This window comes from Chiloscyllium punctatum, chromosome 10 (assembly GCF_047496795.1).
Source record: "Chiloscyllium punctatum isolate Juve2018m chromosome 10, sChiPun1.3, whole genome shotgun sequence".
NCBI classification, from domain to species: domain Eukaryota; kingdom Metazoa; phylum Chordata; class Chondrichthyes; order Orectolobiformes; family Hemiscylliidae; genus Chiloscyllium; species Chiloscyllium punctatum.
Window position 1 is genome coordinate 118,684,629 of NC_092748.1, and position 24,320 is coordinate 118,708,948.

At 44.8% G+C, this 24,320-nt stretch overlaps 1 protein-coding gene across 2 annotated transcripts; it reads left to right on the top strand.

Annotated features, from left to right (window-relative positions):
- The first annotated feature begins 16,984 nt into the window (after positions 1 to 16,984).
- Positions 16,985 to 23,314, top strand: LOC140482500 (C-X-C chemokine receptor type 2-like). 2 transcript variants are annotated; one of them, XM_072580044.1, is made up of 3 exons: positions 16,985 to 17,116; positions 18,088 to 18,139; positions 22,162 to 23,314. In XM_072580044.1, the coding sequence occupies exon 3, from the start codon at positions 22,165 to 22,167 to the stop codon at positions 23,302 to 23,304; it is 1,140 nt and encodes a 379-aa protein (XP_072436145.1). In that variant the 5' UTR covers positions 16,985 to 17,116; positions 18,088 to 18,139; positions 22,162 to 22,164; the 3' UTR covers positions 23,305 to 23,314. The 2 variants fall into 2 exon arrangements, with proteins under 2 accessions (XP_072436145.1, XP_072436144.1); XM_072580043.1 differs by lacking the exon at positions 18,088 to 18,139.
- Positions 23,315 to 24,320: the final 1,006 nt, after the last annotated feature.

The following is a 24,320-nucleotide window of genomic DNA, read 5'->3' on the forward strand; positions in this document are numbered from 1 at the left end:
GAAAACAACTTCAGGCTCTTTTATGAGGTTGGGGCTATGGTGAATTAAGCAAATGCACTGGAAATGGCAATAGTGTTCTTATATTCTAAGCTGGACAAACTTGATAAATTAGCACTAGATGAATCTAATTATAGAATGAAAACAGGGTTGATTGATCATGTTTTTAGCAAGGTTAGATCTCATGGAATACAGAGAAAACTAGCCATTTGGATACAGAACTGGCTCAAAGGTAGAAGACAGATGGTGGTGTGGAGGGTTGTTTTTCAGACTGGAGGCCTGTGACCAGTGGAGTGCCACAAAGATCAGTGCTGGGTCCTCTACTTTTCATCATTTATATAAATGATTTGGATGCGAGCATAAGAGGTATAGTTAGTAAGTTTGCAGATGACACCAAAATTGGAGGTATAGTGGACAGCGAAGAAGGTTACCTCAGATTACAACAGGATCTTGATCAGATGGGTCAATGGGCACGAAGTGGCAGATGGAGTTTAATTTAGATAAATGTGAGGTGCTGAATTTTGGAGATGCAAATCTTAGCAGGACTTATACACTTAATGGTAAGGTCCCAGGGAGTGTTGCTGAACAAAGAGACCTTGGAGTGCAGGTTCATAGCTCCTTGAAAGTGGAGTTGCAGGTAGATAGGATAGTGAAGAAGGTGTTTGGTATGCTTTCCGTTATCGTTCAGAGTATGGAGTACAGAAATTGGGAGGTCGTGTTGCAGCTGTGCAGGACATTAGTTAGGCCAGTTTTGGAATATTGTATGTAATTCTGGTCTCCTTCCCATCAGAAAGATGTTGTGAAACTTGAAAGGGTTCAGAAAAGATTTACAAGGATGTTGCCAGGGTTGGAGGATTTGACCTATCGGGAGAGGCTAAACAGGCTGGGGCTGTTTTCCCTGGACCATCAGATGCTGAGGGGTGACCTTATAGAGATCTACAAAATTATGAGGGGCATGGATAGGGTAAATAGACGAAGTCTTTTCCCTGGGGTGGGGTAGTCCAGATCTAGACTCTATTCCAATGAGCCAACACACACTGCAGCACAGAGGAACTATGCAGAGCAGAGGAAAAATCACCTATACCGTGTATTCTAAAACAATGGGTACCAGTGAACACAGTCTGTCGATTTCTCAGCAACAAACCCAAACAGTGCCTGAGACCCGGGTTCAATTCCCGCCTCAGGCGACTGACTGTGTGGAGTTTGCATATTCTCCCCGTGTCTGCGTGGGTTTCCTCCGGGTGCTCCGGTTTCCTCCCACAGTCCAAAAAAACGTGCAGGTTAGGTGAATTGGCCATGCTAAATTGCCCATAGTGTTAGGTGAAGGGGTAAATGTTGCGCTTCAGCAGGTTGGTGTGGACTTGTTGGGCTGAAAGACCTGTTTCCACACTGTAAGTAATCTAACCTAATCTAATCTAAAAATGTCATGAAGTGGATTTTATTAACTCAGATGCCCTATGTCAGAATTCACAGCCCAGAAGAACAAACAGAAGGTGAATTTGACTAAACATTGTTTTTAATTTTGAATGTCTCTGTGATTACTCAGAATTCCATTTATTAAAAATTGCAAGGATCTGTGTCATCAGCCCATTTTGAACAGTTGGATTGTGAGCAGTTATGTGCTTTAAAACAAAAATAATAAATAAACTGTTATTTGTTTATGAGGCCAGGCCTGGAAGTTAATTGCAGGTTGGTTCTTGTTCAAAGAATGCTCTACAGACACTTCAATTCCTCAAACAAGTGGCACATGCTGAATGTTAACTGAGATCTTGTGGGGAGTCAGCCAGTCAGGCAGGGATTGGTCAGATTTTCAACTGACTTTAGGGCCGAGTTTAGGTCAGAAGGATTGTGCCTGTGAAAGCTACAGGATGCAAGTTTGATTGCTCCCTGAATGTTTTCTCATTATCAACATACTGCAAGTTCAGAGAATAGAATCTCAGTTATAAGAATGAATAAATATTCTTCAAAGTCTATTCAAAGCTATCTGCATCCATTTATGTCCAGAAATAATGGTCTCCTTTGATGTAACAGCCCTGTTTACATCAATCAACATTAACCTGGCCAAGGAAACACTGACTACACTATTAGAAGATCCAAAAACACATACACCAAACACCACTAACCTCATCAACAAAGACAGTATTGTCAAGCTCGTGAACCTATGCCTTACCACCCACTTCACCTTTAACAACAAAAGCTACAGACAAACCAATGGAACACCCATGCGATCTCCGCTATCAGGGTTCTTAGCAGAAGCAGTAATGCAGAGACTCCACCAAACAGCTCTGCCAACCATCCAACCCAAACTTTGGGTCTGCTACGTAGATGACACCTTTGTCATCACTAAACAAAGGAGGAGAAAGTGAGGACTGCAGATGATGGAGATCAGAGCTGAAGGGCTTATGCCCGAAACGTCGATTCTCCTGTTCCTTGGATGCTGCCTGACCTGCTGCGCTTTTCCAGCAACACATTTTCATCACTAAACAAAACAAATTAGAGGAAACTTCAAGACCATCAATAATACCCTTACTGGCATAAAATTCACTAGAGAGGAGGAGAAAAACGACAAACTACCATTCCTAGATGTCACAGTAGAGCGAACAGCCAATGGGGAACTTCAAACCAGCGTCTACAGGAAAACAACACATACGGAACAAATATTCAACTGCAGAAGCAATCATTCCAACACCCACAAACAAAGCTGCATCAGAACACTATTTCAACGAGCCAACACACACTGTAGCACAGAGGAACTATGCAGAGCAGAGGAAAATCACCCATACTGTGTATTCAAAAAGAATGGGTATCCAGTGAACACAGTCTGCCGATTTCTCATCAACAAACCCAAACAAGCAACAAAACACGTCCAGAAACCCTAGCTACTCTCCCCTACATTAAAGACAACTCGGAAATGACTGCCAGACTACTCAGACCTCTTGGCATCATGATAACCCACAAACCCACCAACACACTGAAACAGCAGCTAATGAACTTGAAAGACCCTATACAGACAACAAGCAAAACTAATGTCATTTACAAAATACCGTGCAAGGATTGTTACAAACACTACATTGGACAACCGGCAGAGAACTAGCCACCAGGAAACATGAACATCAATTAGCCACAAAACTACATGACCCTCTCTCATTATCCTTACATTCAAAGTTTGTGAGAAGAGTTGTAGCTCATTGTTGTGGTTCTGTTCGCCGAGCTGGGAATTTGTGTTGCAATGTTTCGTCCCCTGTGTGGCGCTTAGGCGGTTGGCACAGGATTCCCATTTCCCGGCTTGTCTTAGCGTCTCTCGCCCGTAGGTGTTCAAAGTTTGTGAAAGATTTGTAGCTTGGGTGCTCGTTGTTCGTCAGGGGACGAAACGTCTACAACACAAATTCCCAGCTCGGCAAACAGAACCACAACATCCTTACATACAGATAAGGAAGGACATCACTTCGACTGGGATAACACATCCATCCTAGGACAAGCTAAACAAAGACATGAGAATTCCCTGAAGCATGGCTTTCCAACCATAACTCTACCAACAAACGCATCGAGTTAGACCCCATCTACCACCCCCTGAGAAAAAGAACAGGAAGTGACTTCACCAAAGGAAATGACATCACCAGCCCAAAGAAACCCAAGCATATAAATAGAAAGCAGGAATTATCAGCAGTGCTTCACCTGAGGCCCACTGAAAATATTACCTAGTAGGGTGGTGAAAAATCTGGAAATGGACTTTCCAGCTCCGCGAGCAAACCTACATCCAGAACCTCAATCTGAGCTACAAATCTTCTCAAAACTCTTAAGTTATGTTCCTTCAAAATTCCAATACAGACACTGAAATATGACAAAGACAAACAAAAGACAAATCATTGAACAAATATTATGGGTGGAAAAGAAATATAGACAGGATGTACAAAATTCTAATCATCAAAGATCAGATCACAATTTTCATAGAATTCCTACAGTGTGGAAAGAGACCATTCGGCCCATTGAGTCTGGCCAAATCTCCGAAGAGCATCCTACTCATCTCCCTATCCTAAGTCTATAATCCAATGCTTCCCATGGCTGATCCATCTAGCCTGTGCATCCCTGGATACTACAGCCAATTCACTTAACCTGGACATCTGCCTCGCACATCTTTTAAACTTCCTACCTCGCACCTTGAATCCGTGTCCCCTCGTAATTGACCCCTCCACTCTTCACCCAAAAAGCTTCATACTTATCACTCTATCCATGCAATTCACAATTTTATAAACATCTACCAATTGGGAAATGAATTTCTCACATTCTTTTAATTTTTGCAATGATGAGATACTGCTGTTTGTAGGGTGATTGTTGTTTTTTGATTTGATGAGTGATCAGGAAGACTTGTGTGTTATCTTGCACAATTCTTTCTTTTTAAGTTTTTCTGTTTACTTTTGCTTTTTCCTCAGGCTGTTATCAGATTTATGAACAGACCTCTCATATATTAGAGTTGATCTTTCTCTGCACCTTCTCTGTAACTGTAACACTATTTTTTGCATTCTGTTCTATTACCCTGATATACTTTTGTAAGGTATGATTTGTCTGGTTAGCATGCAATATAATATTTTTTACTGCATCTGGGTCATGTGACAATAAGAAATCCAGTCAAATCAAATTCTGAAGTCTTTGGATGTTGCTTGCCTGCTGCTCTTGACATTTATAGCTTTTTAACCTCTCTGTAGGCTCAGTAGGCTCATCAAGCAGAACTTCTGCACTCAAAACGTTCTCAAGGCTGTTCTGTTTTGGATTCTCCCTCTTAGTGCTTCCAAAAAGCAACATTGCATTGCAAAGCTCAACAATATTCAACACATGATTTTCAAGTTGCAAAACTCTGAGTTTTTAGTTTAACAGTTCAATTTTTAATTCAGCTCACATTTCCAAAAAAACGAAAAATGTGCACTTTCTTGGTTCCTTACACAATGCTGGAAGAAGTGAATCAGATCAGGAGTTGAATTTTGTGTTGACGCCACAGATCCATGGGCAGAAACGGTGGCAAATGCTGCTTCCACTCAAGTGCAATGCAACCTTCCAACTGTGATGATGCACAACCAGCCAATGATTTTAGGCGTGGTTAAAAATCCTGTTCAATTAAAGAGCAGAGGTGGGAAGCAAGTCATTGATGGTGGCAGCTGTTGACAGAAAGGCAAGTGTTTCGGCCAGCCATATTTAAAGGGCTTCCAGCCTTGCATTCACTGCTGCTTTGTATAAAATGCATGCCAGATTGACAGTGCTGAAGACCCTTCCTCCTGACCTCGTGCAAAGGACCTTGAAGGAGCTAAACTCAAGGCAGCTATAATCAGGGCAGTGTGAAGGTACGGGGTGGCCTCTGAGAAAAAGAACCAGAAATGATATCACCCGCCTTGACAGACCAAGACACATAAATAGAAAATGGGACAGAACACCAGCATTTCAACAGATGCTCACTGATTATTGTCATGGTCAGGATTACCCTTTGTCTATACATAAAACGTGACCAGCTGACTGATGAAATTCCCATGATTAGTGTACTGAGATAGTTGGTCTTATAGCATGTTGTTCTAAGAGGTGAAATCTTAGTCACAATGTTATATGTCCAGACCTTTGATTATAACAGCCTTATGTTTTGAATATGACAAATATAGGAACTTTCTCCTTTTAAGAGTGTAAACACAAACACTCTGGAATTTGAAGACTATGTTTGTTTACCACCTTTCTCCCTTGATTTTGCTCTGGATATGCTCTTTTCTTCAAGTTCTACCTTCATAATTGAGTGATTAACTGGAATATTACATTTTACAACAATTCATACATCATGAAATGTTTAGCGGATCTGTTTCATTGACAACAATCAGGCTAATTTATCAATGAACACAGTTTAAAATCATGGGCTAAATTTATAGGGCCCCTGGGAACCAGGAATGGAGGTGATCGGCCCCAAAAATACTGGTGCCCAGTCAGCATACCAATTCCACAATGCTGCTCCCAGTGCGAGCATTAAGGCTGGAAAAGGAATTCTACTCTTCTCCCACTTTAGGTCAGATATACTAAAGTTGTCATTAGGAACAATCCTTACCAGAATTACTCTTTTCTTCTTCAAACTCTTACTACCTGTTTTATATTTTCTTGTTGACTTTCTCTAGTTTTACCCATTTTCTTTGTTTATATTCTATCCAATCTTCTGACCTGTCACCTGTCTTTGCACAATATGTCTTTACTTTAAGTCTGGTGACACCTTTAACATTTCTGGTTAACCATGGATGGTGCGTCCTTCCCTTGTAATTTGTCTTTTTCTTTAGAATGTACCGACTGTGTTTTCTGAAGTATCCCCTTAAATGTCTGCCACTGTATCTCTAATCTTTTAAGATTAGGTATTTCAAAATTGGTCTGTTGTGAACAGAGCCAGGGGTATGTGACCACAGATGAAGCGGATATGAGAACCCAGAAAGTTAAAGTTGATAAGCCTCAGCCCCTGCAATTGTCCAACAGTTACAAAGTTCTTGCAAACTGTGCGGATTAGACCACGGATTGCAGGGAGGATGAACAAACTGACCATAGCACCTTGGCACAGAGGATCATTCAAATGGGGAAAGGAAATATGAATGTAGTTGTGGCAGGGAACAATGTAATTCAGAAGATAGATACTGTCATTTTCAGAAGTGAACAGGAGTCCCAAAGGTTGTTTCGCCTAGCTGGTGCCAGGTCTAAGGCCAGCTCTTCAGAGCTGGTGAAGAATTTCGGGAGGGTGGGGAGAGATCTAGTGTTGCATGATGCATGCAAAGTAGGACACTCCAGCTGGAGCTTGTCTGCTCAGCCGGTTCTTCTCTTCTTGTTTATCTTCTCTTTCCATTCGTGTTTTTTTTCTCTTCCTTTCCTTCTTTATCATTAGTGGACTTGCCAATGTTAAAGTTGTTTAAATGGTCATTGTATAGTCATATGGATGAAAATGGAACAGTGTCGGTTAGATGGGCTTCAGATTGGTTTTTCAGGTCAGCGCAACATTGAGGGCCGAAGGGCCTGTACTGCGTTGTTATGCTCTATGTTAGATTGAGAGAAAGCGTGAGTGTGCACGTGTGTGTGTGTGAGAGAGAGAGTCTATCATGGGGTGGTTCTGGATTAGTGGTGCTGGAAGAGCACAGCAGTTCAGGCAGCATCCAAGGAGCAGCGAAATCGACATATCGGGCAAAAGCCCTTCATCAGGTAGGGAACTGGAAGGGAACACCCTTGCCTGGCGACAATTTAAAAATATTTTAAACATTACAAAAGGGAGTGAGAAGCCAAAGTGAACACAGACTCCTTAGACAATTAGACTGGGGAAATACTGGGGCAGCACGGTGACTCAGTGGTTAGCACTGCTGCCTTACAGCACCAGAGACCTGGGTTCAATTCCCTCCTTGGGCGACTGCCTGAGTGCAGTTTGCACATTCTCCCTGTGTCTGCATGAGTTTCCTCTGGGTGTTCCAGTTTCCTCCCACAATCCAAAGATGTGCAGGCCAGGTGAATTGGCCATGCTAAATTGCCCATCGTGTTGGGTGCATTAGTCAGGGGTAAATATAGGGTACGAATGGGTTGATCTTCGGAGGGTCAGTGTGGACGTGTTGTGGCAAATGGTCTGTTTCCATGCTGTAGGGAATTGAATCTAATAATGGGGAACCAGAAAATGGCAGAGGAGCTGAATAAGTATTTTGAATAAATCTTCACACTGGAAAACACTATAGCATTCTAAAATTACTAAGTAACCAAGGGCAAAAGGAAAGGAAATACATGCAACAGGTATCACTAGAGAATAATTCCTCTGGAAACTATTGGGCTAAAGATCAATAAGTCCTTTGGACCTGATGGGATGCATCCTAGGATGAAATTAGAATAACACAATTCATAACAATAATAGGGCAATTGGAAGTTATTATTATGATCAAGTAGAATTGGCATGGCTTCAGGAAGGGAAAATCACTCTTGACAAATTTATGAGAATACTTTGAGGAGGGAACAAGAAGGACAAATAAAGCAGCAACAGTGGACGTAATATATTTGATAAGTTAGCACAAATTAGGCTACTTGTGTGAGCAGCAGCGGAGGTAGGACGAACTTGGAAGACTGCAGATAAGGTAAGGCAGTTTTTATTAAAATTACTTACCGGTAGCGGGCAGCGGTGTTTTTCTCTTTCACAGAAGGAACGGGAGCAGCGGAGGAAGTGGCGAGGACCAGAGGGATAGCCGGGAAGGTAAGCAGTGAGTATAAATACTCACACTTCGACGCCAACGGCCATTTTAAGTGCGAGCAGCAGCGGAGAAGGAGTGGGAGCAGCGGAGGAAGTGACGTGGACCGGAGGGGCAGCTGGGAAGGAAAGCAGTGACCATATATATCAGCAAGGCGGCTAAACCCGAGACTCTACTACTGTAGTGTCTCCCACCCACCCTCCTCCTCTAACCTAGTTAATTAGTCGGAAGAACAGGAGCGACGACCAGGGGACTGCTGGTAATATATCTGGGCAGTGGCTGTACCCGAGACACTACACGTGTTATGTCTCCCACCGCCCCCACCCCCCCAACCAAAGATAGGACTCTGGTTTGTTAAGGTAAGGATTTTCTATTTCTTTATCGGTGAATGGTTAAAAATTTACTTTTTATGGTTTATCTATTAATTGGATTTTAGAAAAAGACTATAGCAGAGAGGTATCAGAAAGTATTCTAATTCAAACTTGTATAAAGTAACTAAGTAATTAATTAACTAAGCAGAGATGGCTGGGCAGGTGATGTGCTGTAGCTGTATGATGTGGGAGCTGGCTGATTCCATTGTGAACAGCAGTGACCACATCTGCAGCAAGTGTTGGTTGCTGGAAGAACTCCGGCTCAGAGTTGATGATCTGGGATCTGAGCTTCAAACACTGCGGCACATCCAGGAGAGGGAGAGTTACCTGGACGCTTTGTTTCAGGAGGCAGTCACACCTGGGAGATTAAGTAATTCACATTCAGTTAGTGATCAGGGACATCAGAGTGTGACTGTAAATGAGGCAGGTAGGGGGAACCTGAGTTCAGGAGTGCAGGAGCCTCAGCCCTTGACCTTGTCCAACAGGTATGAGATTCTTGCTCCCTGTTCGGATGAGGAAAAGGGCTCTGGACAGGATGAGCCAGCTGACCATGGCACCATGGTGCAGAAGGCCATTCAAGAGGGGGGACCAAAAAGACAAGTAGTTGTTATAGGAGATTCTATAATTAGGGGGACAGATAGTATCCTTTGCAAGCCGGATCAGGAGTCTCGCATGGTGTGTTGCCTGCCCGGTGCCAGGGTGCGGGACATCTCCGACCGGCTTGAAAGGATATTGGAGCGGGAGGGGGAGGATCCAGTTGTTGTGGTCCATGTTGGGACTAACAACATAGGCAAGACTAGGGTGGAGGACCTGTTTGGGGATTATCAAGCACTAGGAAGGAAATTGAAGTACAGGTCCTCAAGGGTCATAATCTCTGGATTACTGCCCAAGCCCCGTGCCAATTGGCATAGGGATAAGAAAATTAGGGAAGTAAACACGTGGCTAAGGGATTGGTGTGGGAAAGAGGGATTCCATTTCATGGGGCATTGGCATCAGTTTTGGAACCGGGGGGATCTGTACCGTTGGGACGGTCTCCACCTGAACCGATCTGGTACCAATGTTCTAGCAAAGAGGATAAATAGGGTGGTCAGTAGGACTTTAAACTTCTGAGCTGGGGGGAAGGGAAAGTGAAAGCGACAGGGAGTATGGAGTTAAATGGAAAGGTAAGCAGGAAGATAGCATGTATGCAGGTGGATTTAATCTTGAGGCAGTTTAGGAATGCAACAAAAAGGAAGGCTAACTTAGGACATCTTATGACTTCCAATATCTCTAATGATAAGAAGGTTAGCATTAAGACACTTTACCTGAACGCTCGTAGCATTCATAACAAAGTAGATGAACTAACCGCACAGATCATCGTGAATGATTATGATGTAGTAGGCATCACAGAGACATGGTTGAGGTGGTTCAGGACTGGTAGTTAAACATCCAAGGATTTACAACTTATCGAAAAGACAGGGAGGTGGACAGAGGGGCCGGGATGGCCTTGTTGGTTAAGAACAAAATTAAATCTATGGCACTGAATGACATAGGGTCGGATGATATGGAGTCCGTGTGGGTGGAATTGAGGAACCACAAAGACAAAAAAACCATAATGGGAGTTATGTACAGACCTCCTAACAGTGGTCAGGATCAGAGACGCAACATGTACCGGGAAATAGAGAAGGCATGTCAGAAAGGCAAGGTCACGGTGATCATGGGGGACTTCAATATGCAGGTGGACTGGGTAAATAATGTTGCCAGTGGATCCAAAGAAAGGGAATTCTTGGAATGCCTACAGGATGGCTTTTTGGAACAGCTTGTCATGGAGCCCACAAGGGAACAGGCTATTTTGGACCTAGTGCTATGTATTGAACCAGACTTTATAAAAGATCCTAAAGTAAGGGAACACTTAGGAAGCAGCGGTCATAATATGGTAGAGTTCAGTCTGCAGTTTGAAAGAGAGAAGGCAAAATCGGATGTAATGGTGTTACAGTTAAACAAAGGTAATTATGAGGGCATGAGAGAGGAACTGACGGAAATAGACTGGAAGCACAGCCTAGCAGGGAAGACAGTAGAGCAAAAATGACAGGAGTTTGTGGGTATAATTGAGGACGCAGTACAGAGGTTCATCCCCAAGAAAAGAAAGATTATCCAGGGAGGGATTAGACAGTTATGGTTGACAAAGCAAGTCAGGAAATCTATCAAAGAAAAAGAGAGATCCTATAAAGTGGCCAAGAGCACTGGGAAATCAGAAGATTGGGAAGGCTACAAATACAAACAGTGGATAACAAAGAGAGAAATAAGGAAGGAGAGGATCAAATATGAAGGTAAGCTAACCGGTAATATTAGAAATGATAGTAAAAGTTTCTTTCAATATATAAGAAACAAACGACAGGCAAAAGTAGACATTTCGCCACTTTAAACTAATGCTGGAAGGCTAGTGATGGGAGATAAGGAAATAGCTGGAGAACTTAATAAGTACTTTGTGTCAGACTTCACAGTGGAAGATATGAGTAATATCCCAACAATTAAAGGGAGTCAGGAGGCTGAGTTGAGTATGGTTGCCAATACAAAAGAGATTGTGCTAGAAAAGCTAAAAGGTCTTAAAATTGACAAATCTCCTCGCCCCGATGGGCTACATCCTAGAGTTCTGAGGGAGGTGGCTGAGGAAATAGTGGAGGCGTTGGTTGAGATCTTTCAAAGGTCACTGGAGTCAGGAAAAGTCCCAGATGATTTGAAGACCGCTGTTGTAACCCCATTGTTCAAGAAAGGATCAAGACAAAAGATGGAAAATTATAGGCCAATTAGTCTAACCTCGGTTGTTGGTAAAATTCTAGAATCCATCGTTAAGGATGAGGTTTCTAAATTCTTCGAAGAGCAGAGTCTGATTAGAACAAGTCAACATGGATTTAGTAAGGGGAGGTCGTGCCTGAAAAACCTGTTAGAATTCATTGAAGAGGTGACAAGTAGGTTAGACCAGGGAAACCCAGTGAATGTGGTCTATCTAGACTTCCAAAAGGCCTTTGATAAGGTGACACACGGGAGCTGCTGAGTAAGGTGAGGGCCCATGGCGTTCGAGGTGAGCTACTGGCATGGATTGAGGATTGGCTGTCTGACAGAAGGCAGAGAGTTGGGATAAGAGGTTCTTTTTCGGAATGGCAGCCGGTGACAAGCGGTGTCCCGCAGAGTTCAGTGTTGGGGCCACAGCTGTTCGCATTATATATTAATGATCTGGATGAAAGAACTGGGAGCATTTTAGCGAAGTTTGGCGATGATACTAAGATAGGTGGACAGGCAGGTAGTACTGAGGAAGTGGGGAGGCTGCAGATGGATCTAGACAGTTTGGATCCAGGAAATGGCTGATGAAGTTCAATGTGAGCAAATGCGAGGTCTTGCACTTTGGAAAAAAGAATACAAGCATAGACTACTTTCTAAACGGTGAGAAAATTCATAAAGCCAAAGTACAGATGGATCTGGGAGTGCAAGTCGAGGATTCTCTAAAGGTAAACATGCAGATTGAATCCGTGATTAAGAAAGTGAATGCAATGTTGTCATTTATCTCAAGAAGGTTGGAATATAAAAGCAGCGATGTGCTACTGAGACTTTATAAAGCTCTGGTTAGGCCCCATTTGGAGTACTGTGTCCAGTTTTGGGCCCCACACCTCAGGAAGGACATACTGGCACTGGAGTGTGTCCAGTGGAGATTCACACGGATGATCCCTGGAATGGTAGGTCTAACATACGAGGAATGGCTGAGGATCCTGGGATTGTACTCATTGGAGTTTAGAAGGTTAAGGGGAGATCTAATAGAAACTTACAAGATAATACATGGCTTGGAAAGGGTGGACGCGAAGAAATTGTTTCCGTTGGTAACCTAATTTAAAACAGCCCTCTATACTGTCAACGACACCTCCAACCTTTGTGTCGTCTGCAAACTTGCTAACCTATCCTTCAACCTCTTCATCCAAATCATTAATAAAAACTACAAAGAGTAGAGGACCAAAAACAGAGCCCTGTGGAACACCACTCACCACTGACTTCCAGGCAGAATACTTTCCTTCTACAACAACTCGCTGTCTTCTGTCAACCAGCCAATTCTGTATCCAGACAGCTAGGTTTCCCTGTATCCCCTTCCACCTGACCTTCTGAACAAGCCTACCATGGGGGACCTTATCAAATGCCTTGCTGAAGTGCATATACACCGCATCTACCACTCGACCCTCGTCAAATTGTCTAGTAACATCCTCAAAGAACTCAATATGATTTGTGATCTGTCTTTCTCAGTTTTGAATAAACTTGATAAACCAGACTGAACATCTCATTTCCTTCTTTTTCTTCCCACTTTTTGGTGCTTTCTCCACCTAAGTTTTCACCTCCCGTGTGGTGGGTCACAGCCTCATCTCTCAGCAGCTTGTCACAGGTCTCAGCCTGGTCTCTCAGCAGCTTGTGGTCGGTCACACGCACCCTGGTCTCTCAGCAGCTTGTCACAGGTCTCAGTCTGGTCTCTCAGCAGCTTGTGGTGGGTCACAACCTGGTCTCACAGCAGCTTGTCACAGGTCTCAGCCTGGTGTCTCAGCAGCTTGTGGTGGGTCTCAGCCTGGTCTCTCAGCAGCTTGTGGTGGGTCTCAGCCTGGTCTCTCAGCAGCTTGTGGTGGGTCTCAGCCTGGTCTCTCAGCAGCTTGTGGTGGGTCACAGCCTGTTCTCTCAGCAGCTTGTCACAGGTCTCAGCCTGGTCTCTCAGCAGCTCGTGGTGGGTCTCAGCCTGGTCTCTCAGCAGCTTGTGGTGGGTCTCAGCCTGGTCTCTCAGAAGCTTGTCACAGGTCTCAGCCTGGTGTCTCAGCAGCTTGTGGTGGGTCTCAGCCTGGTCTCTCAGCAGCTTGTGGTGGGTCTCAGCCTGGTCTCTCAGCAGCTTGTGGTGGGTCTCAGTCTGGTCTCACAGCAGTTTGTGGTGGGTCTCAGTCTGGTCTCTCAGCAGCTTGTGGTGGGTCTCAGCCTGGTCTCTCAGCAGCTTGTGGTCGGTCACACGCACCCTGGTCTCTCAGCAGTTTGTGGTAGGTATCAGCCTGGTCCCTCAACAGCTTGTCACAGGTCTCAGTCTGGTCTCACAGCAGCTTGTGGTGGGTCTCAGTCTGGTCTCTCAGTAGCTTATAACATGTCTCAGCCTGGTCTCACAGAAGCTTGTGGTGGGTCTTAGCCAGGTCTCTCAGCAGCTTGTCACAGGTCACAGCCTGGTCTCTCAGCAGCTTGTGGTAGGTCTCAGTCTGGTCTCTCAGCAGCTTGTGGTGGGTCTCAGTTTGGTGTCTCAGCAGCATGTGGTGGGTCTTAGCCTGGTCTCTTAGCAGTCTATCACAGGTCTCAGTTTGGTCTCACAGAAGCTCGTCACAGTTCTCAGTCTGGTCTCTCAGCAGCTTGTGGTGGGTCTCAGTCTGGTCTCTCGGCATCTTGTGGTGGGTCTCAGCCTGGTGTCTCAGCAGCTTGTGGTGGGACTCAGTCTCGTCTCTCAGCAGCTTGTGGTGTGTCTCAGCTTGGTCTCTCAGCAGCTTGTGGTGCGTCTCAGCCTGGTGTCTCAGCAGCTTGTCACAGGTCTCAGTCTGGTCTCTCAGCCACTTGTCACAGGTCTCAGCCAGGTCTCTCAGCAGCTTGTGTTGGGTCTCAGCCTGGTCTCTCAGCAGTTTGTGGTGGGTCTCAGTCTCGTCTCTCAGCAGCTTGTGGTGGGTCTCAGTCTCGTCTCTCAGCAGCATGTGGTGGGTCTCAGTCTCGTCTCTCAGCAGCTTGTGGTGGGTCTCAGCCTGGTCTCTCATCAGCTTGTGGTGGGTCTCAGCCAGGTCTCTCAGCAGCTTGTGGTGGGTCTCAGCCTGGTCTCTCAGCAGCTTTTCACAGGTCTCAGCCTGGTCTCTCAGCAGCTTGTGGTGGGTCTCAGCCTGGTCTCTCAGCAGCTTGTGGTGGGTCTCAGCCTGGTCTCTCAGAAGCTTGTCACAGGTCTCAGCCTGGTCTCTCAGCAGCTTGTGGTGGGTCACAGCCTGTTCTCTCAGCAGCTTGTCACAGGTCTCAGCCTGGTCTCTCAGCAGCTTGTGGTGGGTCTCAGCCTGGTGTCTCAGCAGCTTGTGGTGGGTCTCAGCCTGGTCTCTCAGCAGTTTGTGGTGGGTCTCAGCCTGGTCTCTCAGCAGCTTGTGGTGGGTCTCAGTCTGGTCTCACAGCAGCTTGTGGTGGGTCTCAGTCTGGTCTCTCAGCAGCTTGTGGTGGGTCTCAGCCTGGTCTCTCAGCAGCTTGTGATGGATCTCAGCCTGGTCTCTCAGCAGCTTGTGGTCGGTCACACGCACCCTGGTCTCTCAGCAGTTTGTGGTAGGTATCAGCCTAGTCCCTCAACAGCTTGTCACAGGTCTCAGTCTGGTCTCACAGCAGCTTGTGGTGGGTCTCAGTCTGGTCTCTCAGTAGCTTATAACATGTCTCAGCCTGGTCTCACAGAAGCTTGTGGTGGGTCTTAGCCAGGTCTCTCAGCAGCTTGTCACAGGTCACAGCCTGGTCTCTCAGCAGCTTGTGGTAGGTCTCAGTCTGGTCTCTCAGCAGCTTGTGGTGGGTCTCAGTTTGGTGTCTCAGCAGCATGTGGTGGGTCTTAGCCTGGTCTCTTAGCAGTCTATCACAGGTCTCAGTTTGGTCTCACAGAAGCTCGTCACAGTTCTCAGTCTGGTCTCTCAGCAGCTTGTGGTGGGTCTCAGTCTGGTCTCTCAGCAGCTTGTGGTGGGTCTCAGCCTAGTATCTCAGCAGCTTTTCACAGGTCTCAGCCTGGTCTCTCATCAGCTTGTGGTGGGTTTGAGCCTGGTCTCTCAGTAGTTTGTGGTGGGTCTCAGTCTGGTCTCTCATCAGCTTGTGGTGGGTCTCAGCCAGGTCTCTCAGCAGCTTGTGGTGGGTCTCAGCCTGGTCTCTCAGCAGCTTTTCACAGGTCTCAGCCTGGTCTCTCAGAAGCTTGTAGTGGGTCTCAGCCTGATCCCTCAGCAGCTTGTCACAGGTCTCAGCCTGGTCTCTCAGCAGCTTGTGGTGGGTCTCAATCTGGTCCATCAACAGCTTGTTACACGTCTCAGTCTGGTCTCGCATCAGCTTGTGGTGGGTCTGAGCCTGGTCTCTCAGCATCTTGTGCGGGTCTTAGCGTCATTTGCCAGCAGCTTGTGGTGGGTCTCGGCCTGGTCTCTCAACAGCTTGTGGTGGGTCTCTGTCTGGTCCCTCAGCAGTTTGTGGTGGCTCTCAGTCTGGTCTCTCAGAAGCTTGTCACAGGTCTCAGCCTGGTCTCTTAGTGGGTCTCAGCCTGGTCTCTCAGTGGGTCTCAGCCTGGTCTCTCAGCAGTTCATGATGGGTCTTGGCCTGTTCTCTTGGCAGCTCATGGCGGTGTCTTGGCTCAGTGTGCGAGTGGATCCTGCCCGGGCATATTCCCAAGACACTGGAGGAGATCGGAGAGGGGGCAGTTTCAGCAGCAGCGATGGTATCTGTGGGAGGCAGCTGCTTTGAGAATAGGTAGCTGAGGTCTCCCAGAGAGTGAGATCAACAGGGGACTTATCAAAGACAGGTGAACATTTTAACTTATACCTTTATTTTCCTAGCATAAACTACAAAAGATTTTCATGTTAACTATTGCCTTATTTCTCTGCTATTCTATGAAGTAATGCTTCACTTTTTAAATGAGATTACTTACCGTGTGGAAACAGGCTCTTCGTCCCAACAAGTCCACACCGACCGACCCTCCGAAGAGTAACCCACCCAGACTCACTCCCCTACACTTCACAGGCAATTTAGCATGGCCAATTCACCTAACCTGCACATTTTTGGATCGTGGGAAGAAACACGCAGACACAGTGAGAATGTGCAAACTCCACACAGACTGTTGCCTGAGGCAGGAATTGAACTTGGGTCTCTGGTGCTGTAAGGCAGCAGTGCTAACCACTGAGCCACCGTGCCACCCATTTTGCTTACTACTTTGTACCTAAGGGTTTTGCACCTAGGTACGTACCATGTGTACTTGAGTACACCTGACAATAAGCTCGAAATCTAAAAAGAATCTAAGTCTAAAAATCTAAATCTAAATAATTAGAACCACAACTAAAACATCAGTGTCACACATGCATGATTCCCAAATGCTAAATTCAGTTGAGGTGAGAATTCTGAGAGAAAATATGCTCGATAAACTATCAATCATAATTCTATCCCTGCAATACATGCAAGATCAGAGATATCCTGATTGTGACATTTTTGGCTCCATTCTAAGTTTTGCATATTTTTATCCTTGCATCACTTCTTGCAGACATTGTGCACATTGTCTTAAAATTACTAAATGCATTACAACACTCTTCCCATTTTTGCTTTGCAAAATACCTAGACCACATATTTGACAGGACATACATTAGACAGTGCTCTCACTCGGCTGAGATATAAAGCAGTACTTCATGTCGCTGAGTGTCAAAGTAATCAGTGAATTGCCATCTTTCTACATGCCACACTGCCTGGTCAAGAAACCTAGTGGAGAAGCCTAAAGACTGGAAAAATAAAACATCTTTTAAGAAGGTATGTAGGTATTATTTTGCAGTTGTTCAATTTGCATATTTGAAAATCTTACAATTGTATTTACAAAATGAGCAGTTATCTCATAATGGTTTCTTACAAAGGAGACATAGAGACAGGAGTATAATTCCATTTGTCAGCTATGGCACAGCACACTTGTCTCTGAGACAGAAAGATGTGGGTTTGCATTCCACTATCCAGTCTTGAGCACAAAAATCTAGGCTGACACCAGCGCAGACCTCAAGGAGAGTGGGATGCTTTTATCCTGTGGTATAGAGACAAGAGAGATCCAGGTGGGTAAGAGATTTCATGTGGGCCTATGTTTGGTACTCTTTGTGTGGTTTTATATAAAATCAGGTGTTAGGAGTGGGGAGAGGGGCTTTTGGTGGGTGACTGGGACTGTTGGAGGAGGAGATAGGAGATGTTCTGATGCAGCTGGACTGAGGTGTCAAGATTGCATGGGATGATGAGATTATTGCGACCATGGAGAATGAGAGACCTAGGGTAGGTCCCCTCCACAATTCATATCAGCTCAGATGATAAGTCATCTAGACCCAAAACCTTATCTTGCTTTTTCTCCATGGATGCTGCCTGACTTGCTGTGATCTCCAACATTTTTTATTTTCAGACCTAGAATGGCAGCTTATTTGTTAGCACCAGAAGAAAATTCCTGCTCTTCTAGAACCCACAAAAGATTTAATTTGGACAGACTTCTTAATTCATCTCTGGTGAAACAGGTCACAATTAATGGTGAATGCTTCAACTATCCAGTCAAAAATTCCAATTGGAGGTTATATGATCCATTTTCTGCATTGAAGTTCCTGCTGGCTGTAACAGTATAATCCTTTTGACAGCTTTTAAAATAGATTTATATTTTGTGCTAAAAGGATGATATTGTTATTGACTTCATGTTGAGATGGCTACTACTAAAGTACTGAAAAAAATACCTCTCTGTGCACTTGACTTCAAAGTAGATTCCAAGCTTCCAAGCAGCTGTTGCTTTGCTTCAGAATTTCTTTGGAGAAAGTGAGGACTGCAGATGCTGGAGATCAGAGCCGAAAATGTGTTGCTGGAAAAGCGCAGCAGGTCAGGCAGCATCCAAGGAGCAGGAGAATCGACGTTTCGGGCATCAGCCCTTCTTCAGGAATGAGGAAAGTGTGCCAAGCAGGCTTAGATAAAAGGTAGGGAGGAGGGATTTGGGGGAGGGCATTGGGAATACGATAGGTGGAAGGAGGTGAAGGTGAGGTTGATAAGGTGAGGGTGATAGGCCAGAGTTGGGGTGGGGGCGGAGAGGTCAGGAAGAAGATTGCAGGTTAGGAAGGCGGTGCTGAGTTCGAGGGTTGGGACTGAGACAAGGTGGGGGGAGGGGAAATGAGGAAACTGGAGAAATCTGAGTTCATCTCCTGTGGTTGGAGGGTTCCTAGGCAGAAGATGAGGCGCTCTTCCTCCAGTTATCGTGTTGCTATGGTCTGGCGATGGAGGATTCCAAGGACTTGCATGTCCTTGGTGGAGTGGGAGGGGGAGTTGAAGTGTTGAGCCAAGGGGTGGTTGGGTTGGTTGGTCCGGGTGTCCCAGAGGTGTTCTCTGAAATGTTCCGCAAGTAGGCGGCCTGTCTCCCCAATATAGAGGAGGCCACATCGGGTGCAGCGGATGCAGTAAATGATGTGTGTGGAGGTGCAAGTGAATTTGTGGCGGATATGGTGGGATCCCTTGGGGCCTTGGAGGGAAGTAAGGAGGGAGGTGTGGGCGCAAGTTTTGCATTTCTTGCGGTTGCAGGGGAAGGTGCCGGGAGTGGAGGTTGGGTTGGTGGGGGGGTGTGGACCTGACGAGGGAGTCATGGAGGGAGTGGTCTTTTCGGATTTCTCCAGTTTCCTCATTTCCCCTCCCTCCACCTTGTCTCAGTCCCAACCCTTGAACTCAACACCGCCTTCCTAACCTGCAATCTTCTTCCTGACCTCTCCGCCCCCACCCCACTCCGGCCTATCACCCTCACCTTAACCTCCTTCCACCTATCGCATTTCCAACGCCCCTCCCCCAAGTCCCTCCTCCATACCTTTTATCTTAGCCTGCTGGACACACTTTCCTCATTCCTGAAGAAGGGCTCATGCCCGAAACGTCAATTCTCCTGCTCCTTGGATGCTGCCTGATCTGCTGCGCTTTTCCAGCAACACATTTTCTGTTCAGAATTTCTTTGTTAGTTTAACCAGAGACATATATCTCTGTTTTAGCTCAAGCACCTATCCAGGCACATTCTAATCAGTTTGGATGTGAAATGTAAAGGCTGCAAGGAAGGGCAGTACCCATTTGGAGCAATGTTTTCGCCTACATAGTCTTCTCTCTGTGACCATTTTCCATTTGGTCACAAATCCACCTTAAATATCATCAAAAGGAGGATCAGGAACCATATTTTAGAAAGTTGGAAAATGAAATTGAGGATCAATGAGCAGAAACAGAAACAGAAATTGCTGGAAAAACTCAGCAAGTCTGGCAGCTTCTGTGAAGAGAAAGCAGAATTAATGTTTCGTGTCCAGTGACCCCTCTTCAGAACAGTACTGAAATACATTACACTTTGCCCCTTCCAAGTCATTAATATAGATAGTAAATAACTGAGGTCCCAGGACTGATCCTTGTGACTCTACACAAGTTCCATCTTTCCAACATGAAAAAGACCTGTTAATCCCAACTGTTGTCTCATGTGCAGTGACCAATCTTCAATCCATGTGAAGACATTACCGAGATAATACCGTGAACTCTTCTTGAACAGGGGCAGCATATTTCAAAGCTGGCAGGAAGAGAGCTAGGAGGGAATAGAAGAGAAACTTCTTTAATCAGAAAGTTTTTAGGATTTGGAACACATTGCCTTGGAGTGGTGGAGGCAGATTTCATCAGAGGTTTCAAAAGAGGGCAGAATATATATTTGAAAGACATAAAGTTAAAGGGCTACAGAAATACAGCTGGAGATTGGGATGAGTTGGATAGCTCTGTCGAGAGCTGGTACAGACACAATCGATTAGATGACTTCCTTCTGTACTGTGAAATTTTATGATTCTATGATTAGCAGTTTTCAAAGTGAACTATGGAATATTCTGACCAATGCCTCCACTATAGAGTCATAGAGATGTACAGCATGGAAACAGACCCTTCGGTCCTACCCGTCCACGCCGACCAGACATCCCAACCCAATCTGGTCCCACCTGCCAGCACCCGGCCCATATCCCTCCAAACCCATCCAAATGCCTCTTACATGTTGCAATTGTACCAGCCTCCACCACATCCTCTGGCAGCTCATTCCATGCACGTACTACCCTCTGTATGAAAAAGTTGCCCCTTAGGTCTCTTTTATTTCTTTTCCCTCTCACCCTAAACCTATGCCCTCTAGTTCTGGACTCCCCCACCCCAGGGAAAAGACTTTGCCTATCCACCCTATCCGTGCCCCTCATAATTTTGTAAACCTCTATAAGGTCACCCCTCAGCCTCCGATGCTCCAGGGAAAACAGCCCCAGCCTGTTCAGCCTCTCCCTGTAGCTCAGATCCTCCAACCCTGGCAACATCCTTGTAAATCTTTTCTGAACCCTTTCAAGTTTCACAACATCTTTCCGATAGGAAGGAGACCAGAATTGCACGCAATATTCCAACAGTGGCCTAACCAATGTCCTGTACAGCCACAACATGACCTCCCAACTCCTGTACTCAATACTCTGACCAATAAAAGAAAGCATATCAAACGCTTTCATCACTATCCTATCTACCTGCGACTCCACTTTCAAGGAGCTATGAACCTGCACTCCAAGGTCTGTTTGTTCAGCAACACTCCCTGGGACCTTACCATTAAGTGGATCAGTCCTGCTAAGATTTGCTTTCCCAAAATGTAGCACCTCGCATTTATCTGAATTAAACTCCATCTGCCAATTCTCAGCCCATTGGCCCATCTGGTCCAGATCCTGTTGTAATCTGAGGTAACCCTCTTCGCTGTCCACAACACCACCAATTTTGGTGTCATCTGCAAACTTACTAACTGTACCTCTTATGCTTGCATCCAAATAATTTATATAAATGACAAAGTGTAGAGGGCCCGATCCTTGTGGCATTCCACTGGTCACAGGCCTCCAGTCTAAAAAACAACCTTCCACCACCACCCTCTGTCTTCTACCTTTGAGCCAGTTCTGTATCCAAATGGCTAATTCTCCCTGTATTCCATGAGATCTAACCTTGCTAATTAGTCTCCCATGGGGAAACTTGTCGAACGCTTTATTGAAGTCCATACAGATCAAATCTACTGCTCTGCCCTCATCAATCCTCTTTGTTATTTCTTCAAAAAACTCAATCAGGTTTGTGAGACATAATTTCCCACGCACAAAGCCATGTTGACTATCCTGAATCAGTCCTTGCCTTTCCAAATACATGTACATCCTGTCCCTCAGGATTCCCTCCAACAACTTGCCCACCACTGAGGTCAGGCTCACCGGTCTATAGTTCCCTGGCTTGTCCTTACCTCCCTTCTTAAAGAGTGGCACCACGTTTGCCAACCTCCAGTCTTCCGGCACCTCACCTGTGACTATCGATGATACAAATATCTCAGCAAGAGGCCCAGCAATCACTTCTCTAGCTTCCCACAGAGTTCTCGGGTACACCTGATCAGGTCCTGGGGATTTATCCACTTTTAACCGTTTCAAGACATCCAGCACTTCCTCCTCTGTAATCTGGACATTTTGCAAGATGTCACCATCTATTTCCCTACAGTCTATATCTTCCATATCCTTTTCCACAGTAAATACTGATGCAAAATATTCATTTAGTATCTCTACAGTCACTTTCTTTAAACCCCTAGGTGCAGGCCAGATTGTTAATAACCTGTCTGTAGTGACTTCCCCTCACTCGTTGATCAAACAACACTTGCAGCAAGTAAACAGCACTTGCAATTTCAGCCACAATTGAAAATAAGAAAAACGAGGAGATATCATCTTCACAACATACATGCTTTAACAATACAAATTTGACAACATACCTTCAGATTCGTCTCATTACCCAATCTACTCTTTTTCTTTCAGAAAATGGACATCCAGAAATTTGATTTAGAGGATTTTAACTTGAGTGATATACTTGAAGATTATACAATTTCCTATGATTACGTTATTGATCCAGACATGTCACCCTGTACTTCTGTCATCAATGAGTCAATCAACACGATTCTGGCTGTTATCTATAGCCTGGTGTGCTTCCTCGCTGTGACAGGGAATATGATTGTAATGATTGTCCTACTTTATAATCGACGGACCATATCATCCACAGACATCTACCTGCTTCATCTGGCTGTGGCTGATCTGCTCTTTGCCATGACATTGCCTTTTTGGATTGCAGATGCTGTATCTGGCTGGGTTTTTGGTGATGCCATGTGTAAAATTATCAGCATGTTACAGGAGGTTAACTTCTACAGTGGGATTCTGTTTCTGGTTTGCATTAGTATCAATCGTTATCTGTCCATTGTCTACGCTACACAGGCCCGCAAGCAAAAGAAACCTTTTCTAATTAAGCTGATTGTTGCCGCTGTTTGGTTAGTGTCTATTGCTCTGTCTTTACCAGTTTTGTACAAGGGCGAATATATTCATTCTGGCCGAGTCATGTGTTATGAGATACTTGAAGGTGAATCAGCTGAAACATGGAGAATAACCACAAGGTTTTTGCAGCATTTTGTTGGGTTTCTGATCCCACTGGCTGCCATGATTTTCTGTTACAGTGTGATGATCCTGAAACTGTATCAAACAAAGGGATTCCAGAAACAGAAAGCTATGAAGATCATTATTGCCGTGGTGCTGTCCTTTGTAATTTGTTGGCTGCCGTACAATATAACTGTGCTCGTTGATACACTGATGAGAAGCAAACTCATTACTGAAACTTGTGACCGGCGCAATCATATTGACAGAGCTCTGTCTGCAACTCAAAGTTTGGGTATCCTGCACAGTTGTATTAATCCCATTTTATACGCATTCATTGGAGTGAAATTCAGGAGAAACCTGTTGAAAGTCTTTGTTCAGAAAAGGATCATTAAGCAAACAATTATGTCAAAGTACAGGAGATCTGTATCTTCAATCACTGAATCTGGATTTATCTCAACTAGCATGCACATTGCTTCTGATGAAAATGTCAGGTCAGCCAGCAAGACAGCAGATAATAAACATGAAATAAAGTTTTAAAGAACTAAAAGATTGAGTAAGAATGGTTGAGAGATTTCAGTTCTGAATACAGTAATGGAGTTTTGAGATGTATTGATGAGTCAATGAGATGGGTCAATGATGGTGCGATGAGGTGTAATACGCAATTGTCTGAAAGCTTGATGTGAGGAGTATTCATTCGGATCCAATTAGTTTCCTAAACTTGATAATGAGGGACATCCATATTATTGGTTGGATAATGATCTGATTGCTAACTCTGAACAATGACTGCTTTGCTACCAAAGATACCCACATTCCTTAGTCACAGAATCGTGATAAGGAGCAATTGCTTCATTTGCATGGCATGCAATGGAATTAATATAACTGGTCAGTCTAAACCAATCATGTGAAATGAACATCTCCTTGAGCTGTTCTTTCTTTTGACAATAACTTGACTCAGTTTTATCAAAGTGCGCACAGACAGAACTAAGTAAAACAAAAGAAAAGGTTTCAAAAGCACAATGCCTGTACTAGAGCATAGAAAATTACAGTTCAGTACAGGCCCTTTGGCCCTCGATGTTATGCCGATCTATGAAATCAATCTGAAGCCCATCTCACCTACACTATTCCATTCTCATCCATATGTTTATCCAATGACTATTTAAACACCCTTAAAGTTGGTGAGTCTACTCCTGTTACAGGCAGTGCATTCCATGCCTCTACTACTCTAAAGAAACTACCTCTGACATCTGTCCTATATCTATCACTCCTCATTATCAAGCTATATTGCCTCATGCTAGCCTCCACCATCTGAGGAAAAAGGCTCTCACTGTCCACCCTATCTGACCCTCTGATTATCTTATATGTCTCAATTAAGTCACCTCTCAACGTTCTCTCTCATGAAAACAGCCTCAAGTCCCTCACTCTTTTCTCACAGACCTTCCCTCCAGACCAGGCAGCATCCGAGTAATCTTCTCTGAACCCTTTCCAAAGCTTCCACATCCTTCCTATAATGCGGTGACCAGAACTGTACGCAATTATCTATTTTCCCTGGAGTG

What these genes read in the sequence shown, in the direction of transcription:
- LOC140482500 (XM_072580044.1), top strand. Translation starts at nt 22,165, where the DNA reads ATGGACATCCAGAAATTTGATTTAGAGGATTTTAACTTGAGTGATATA.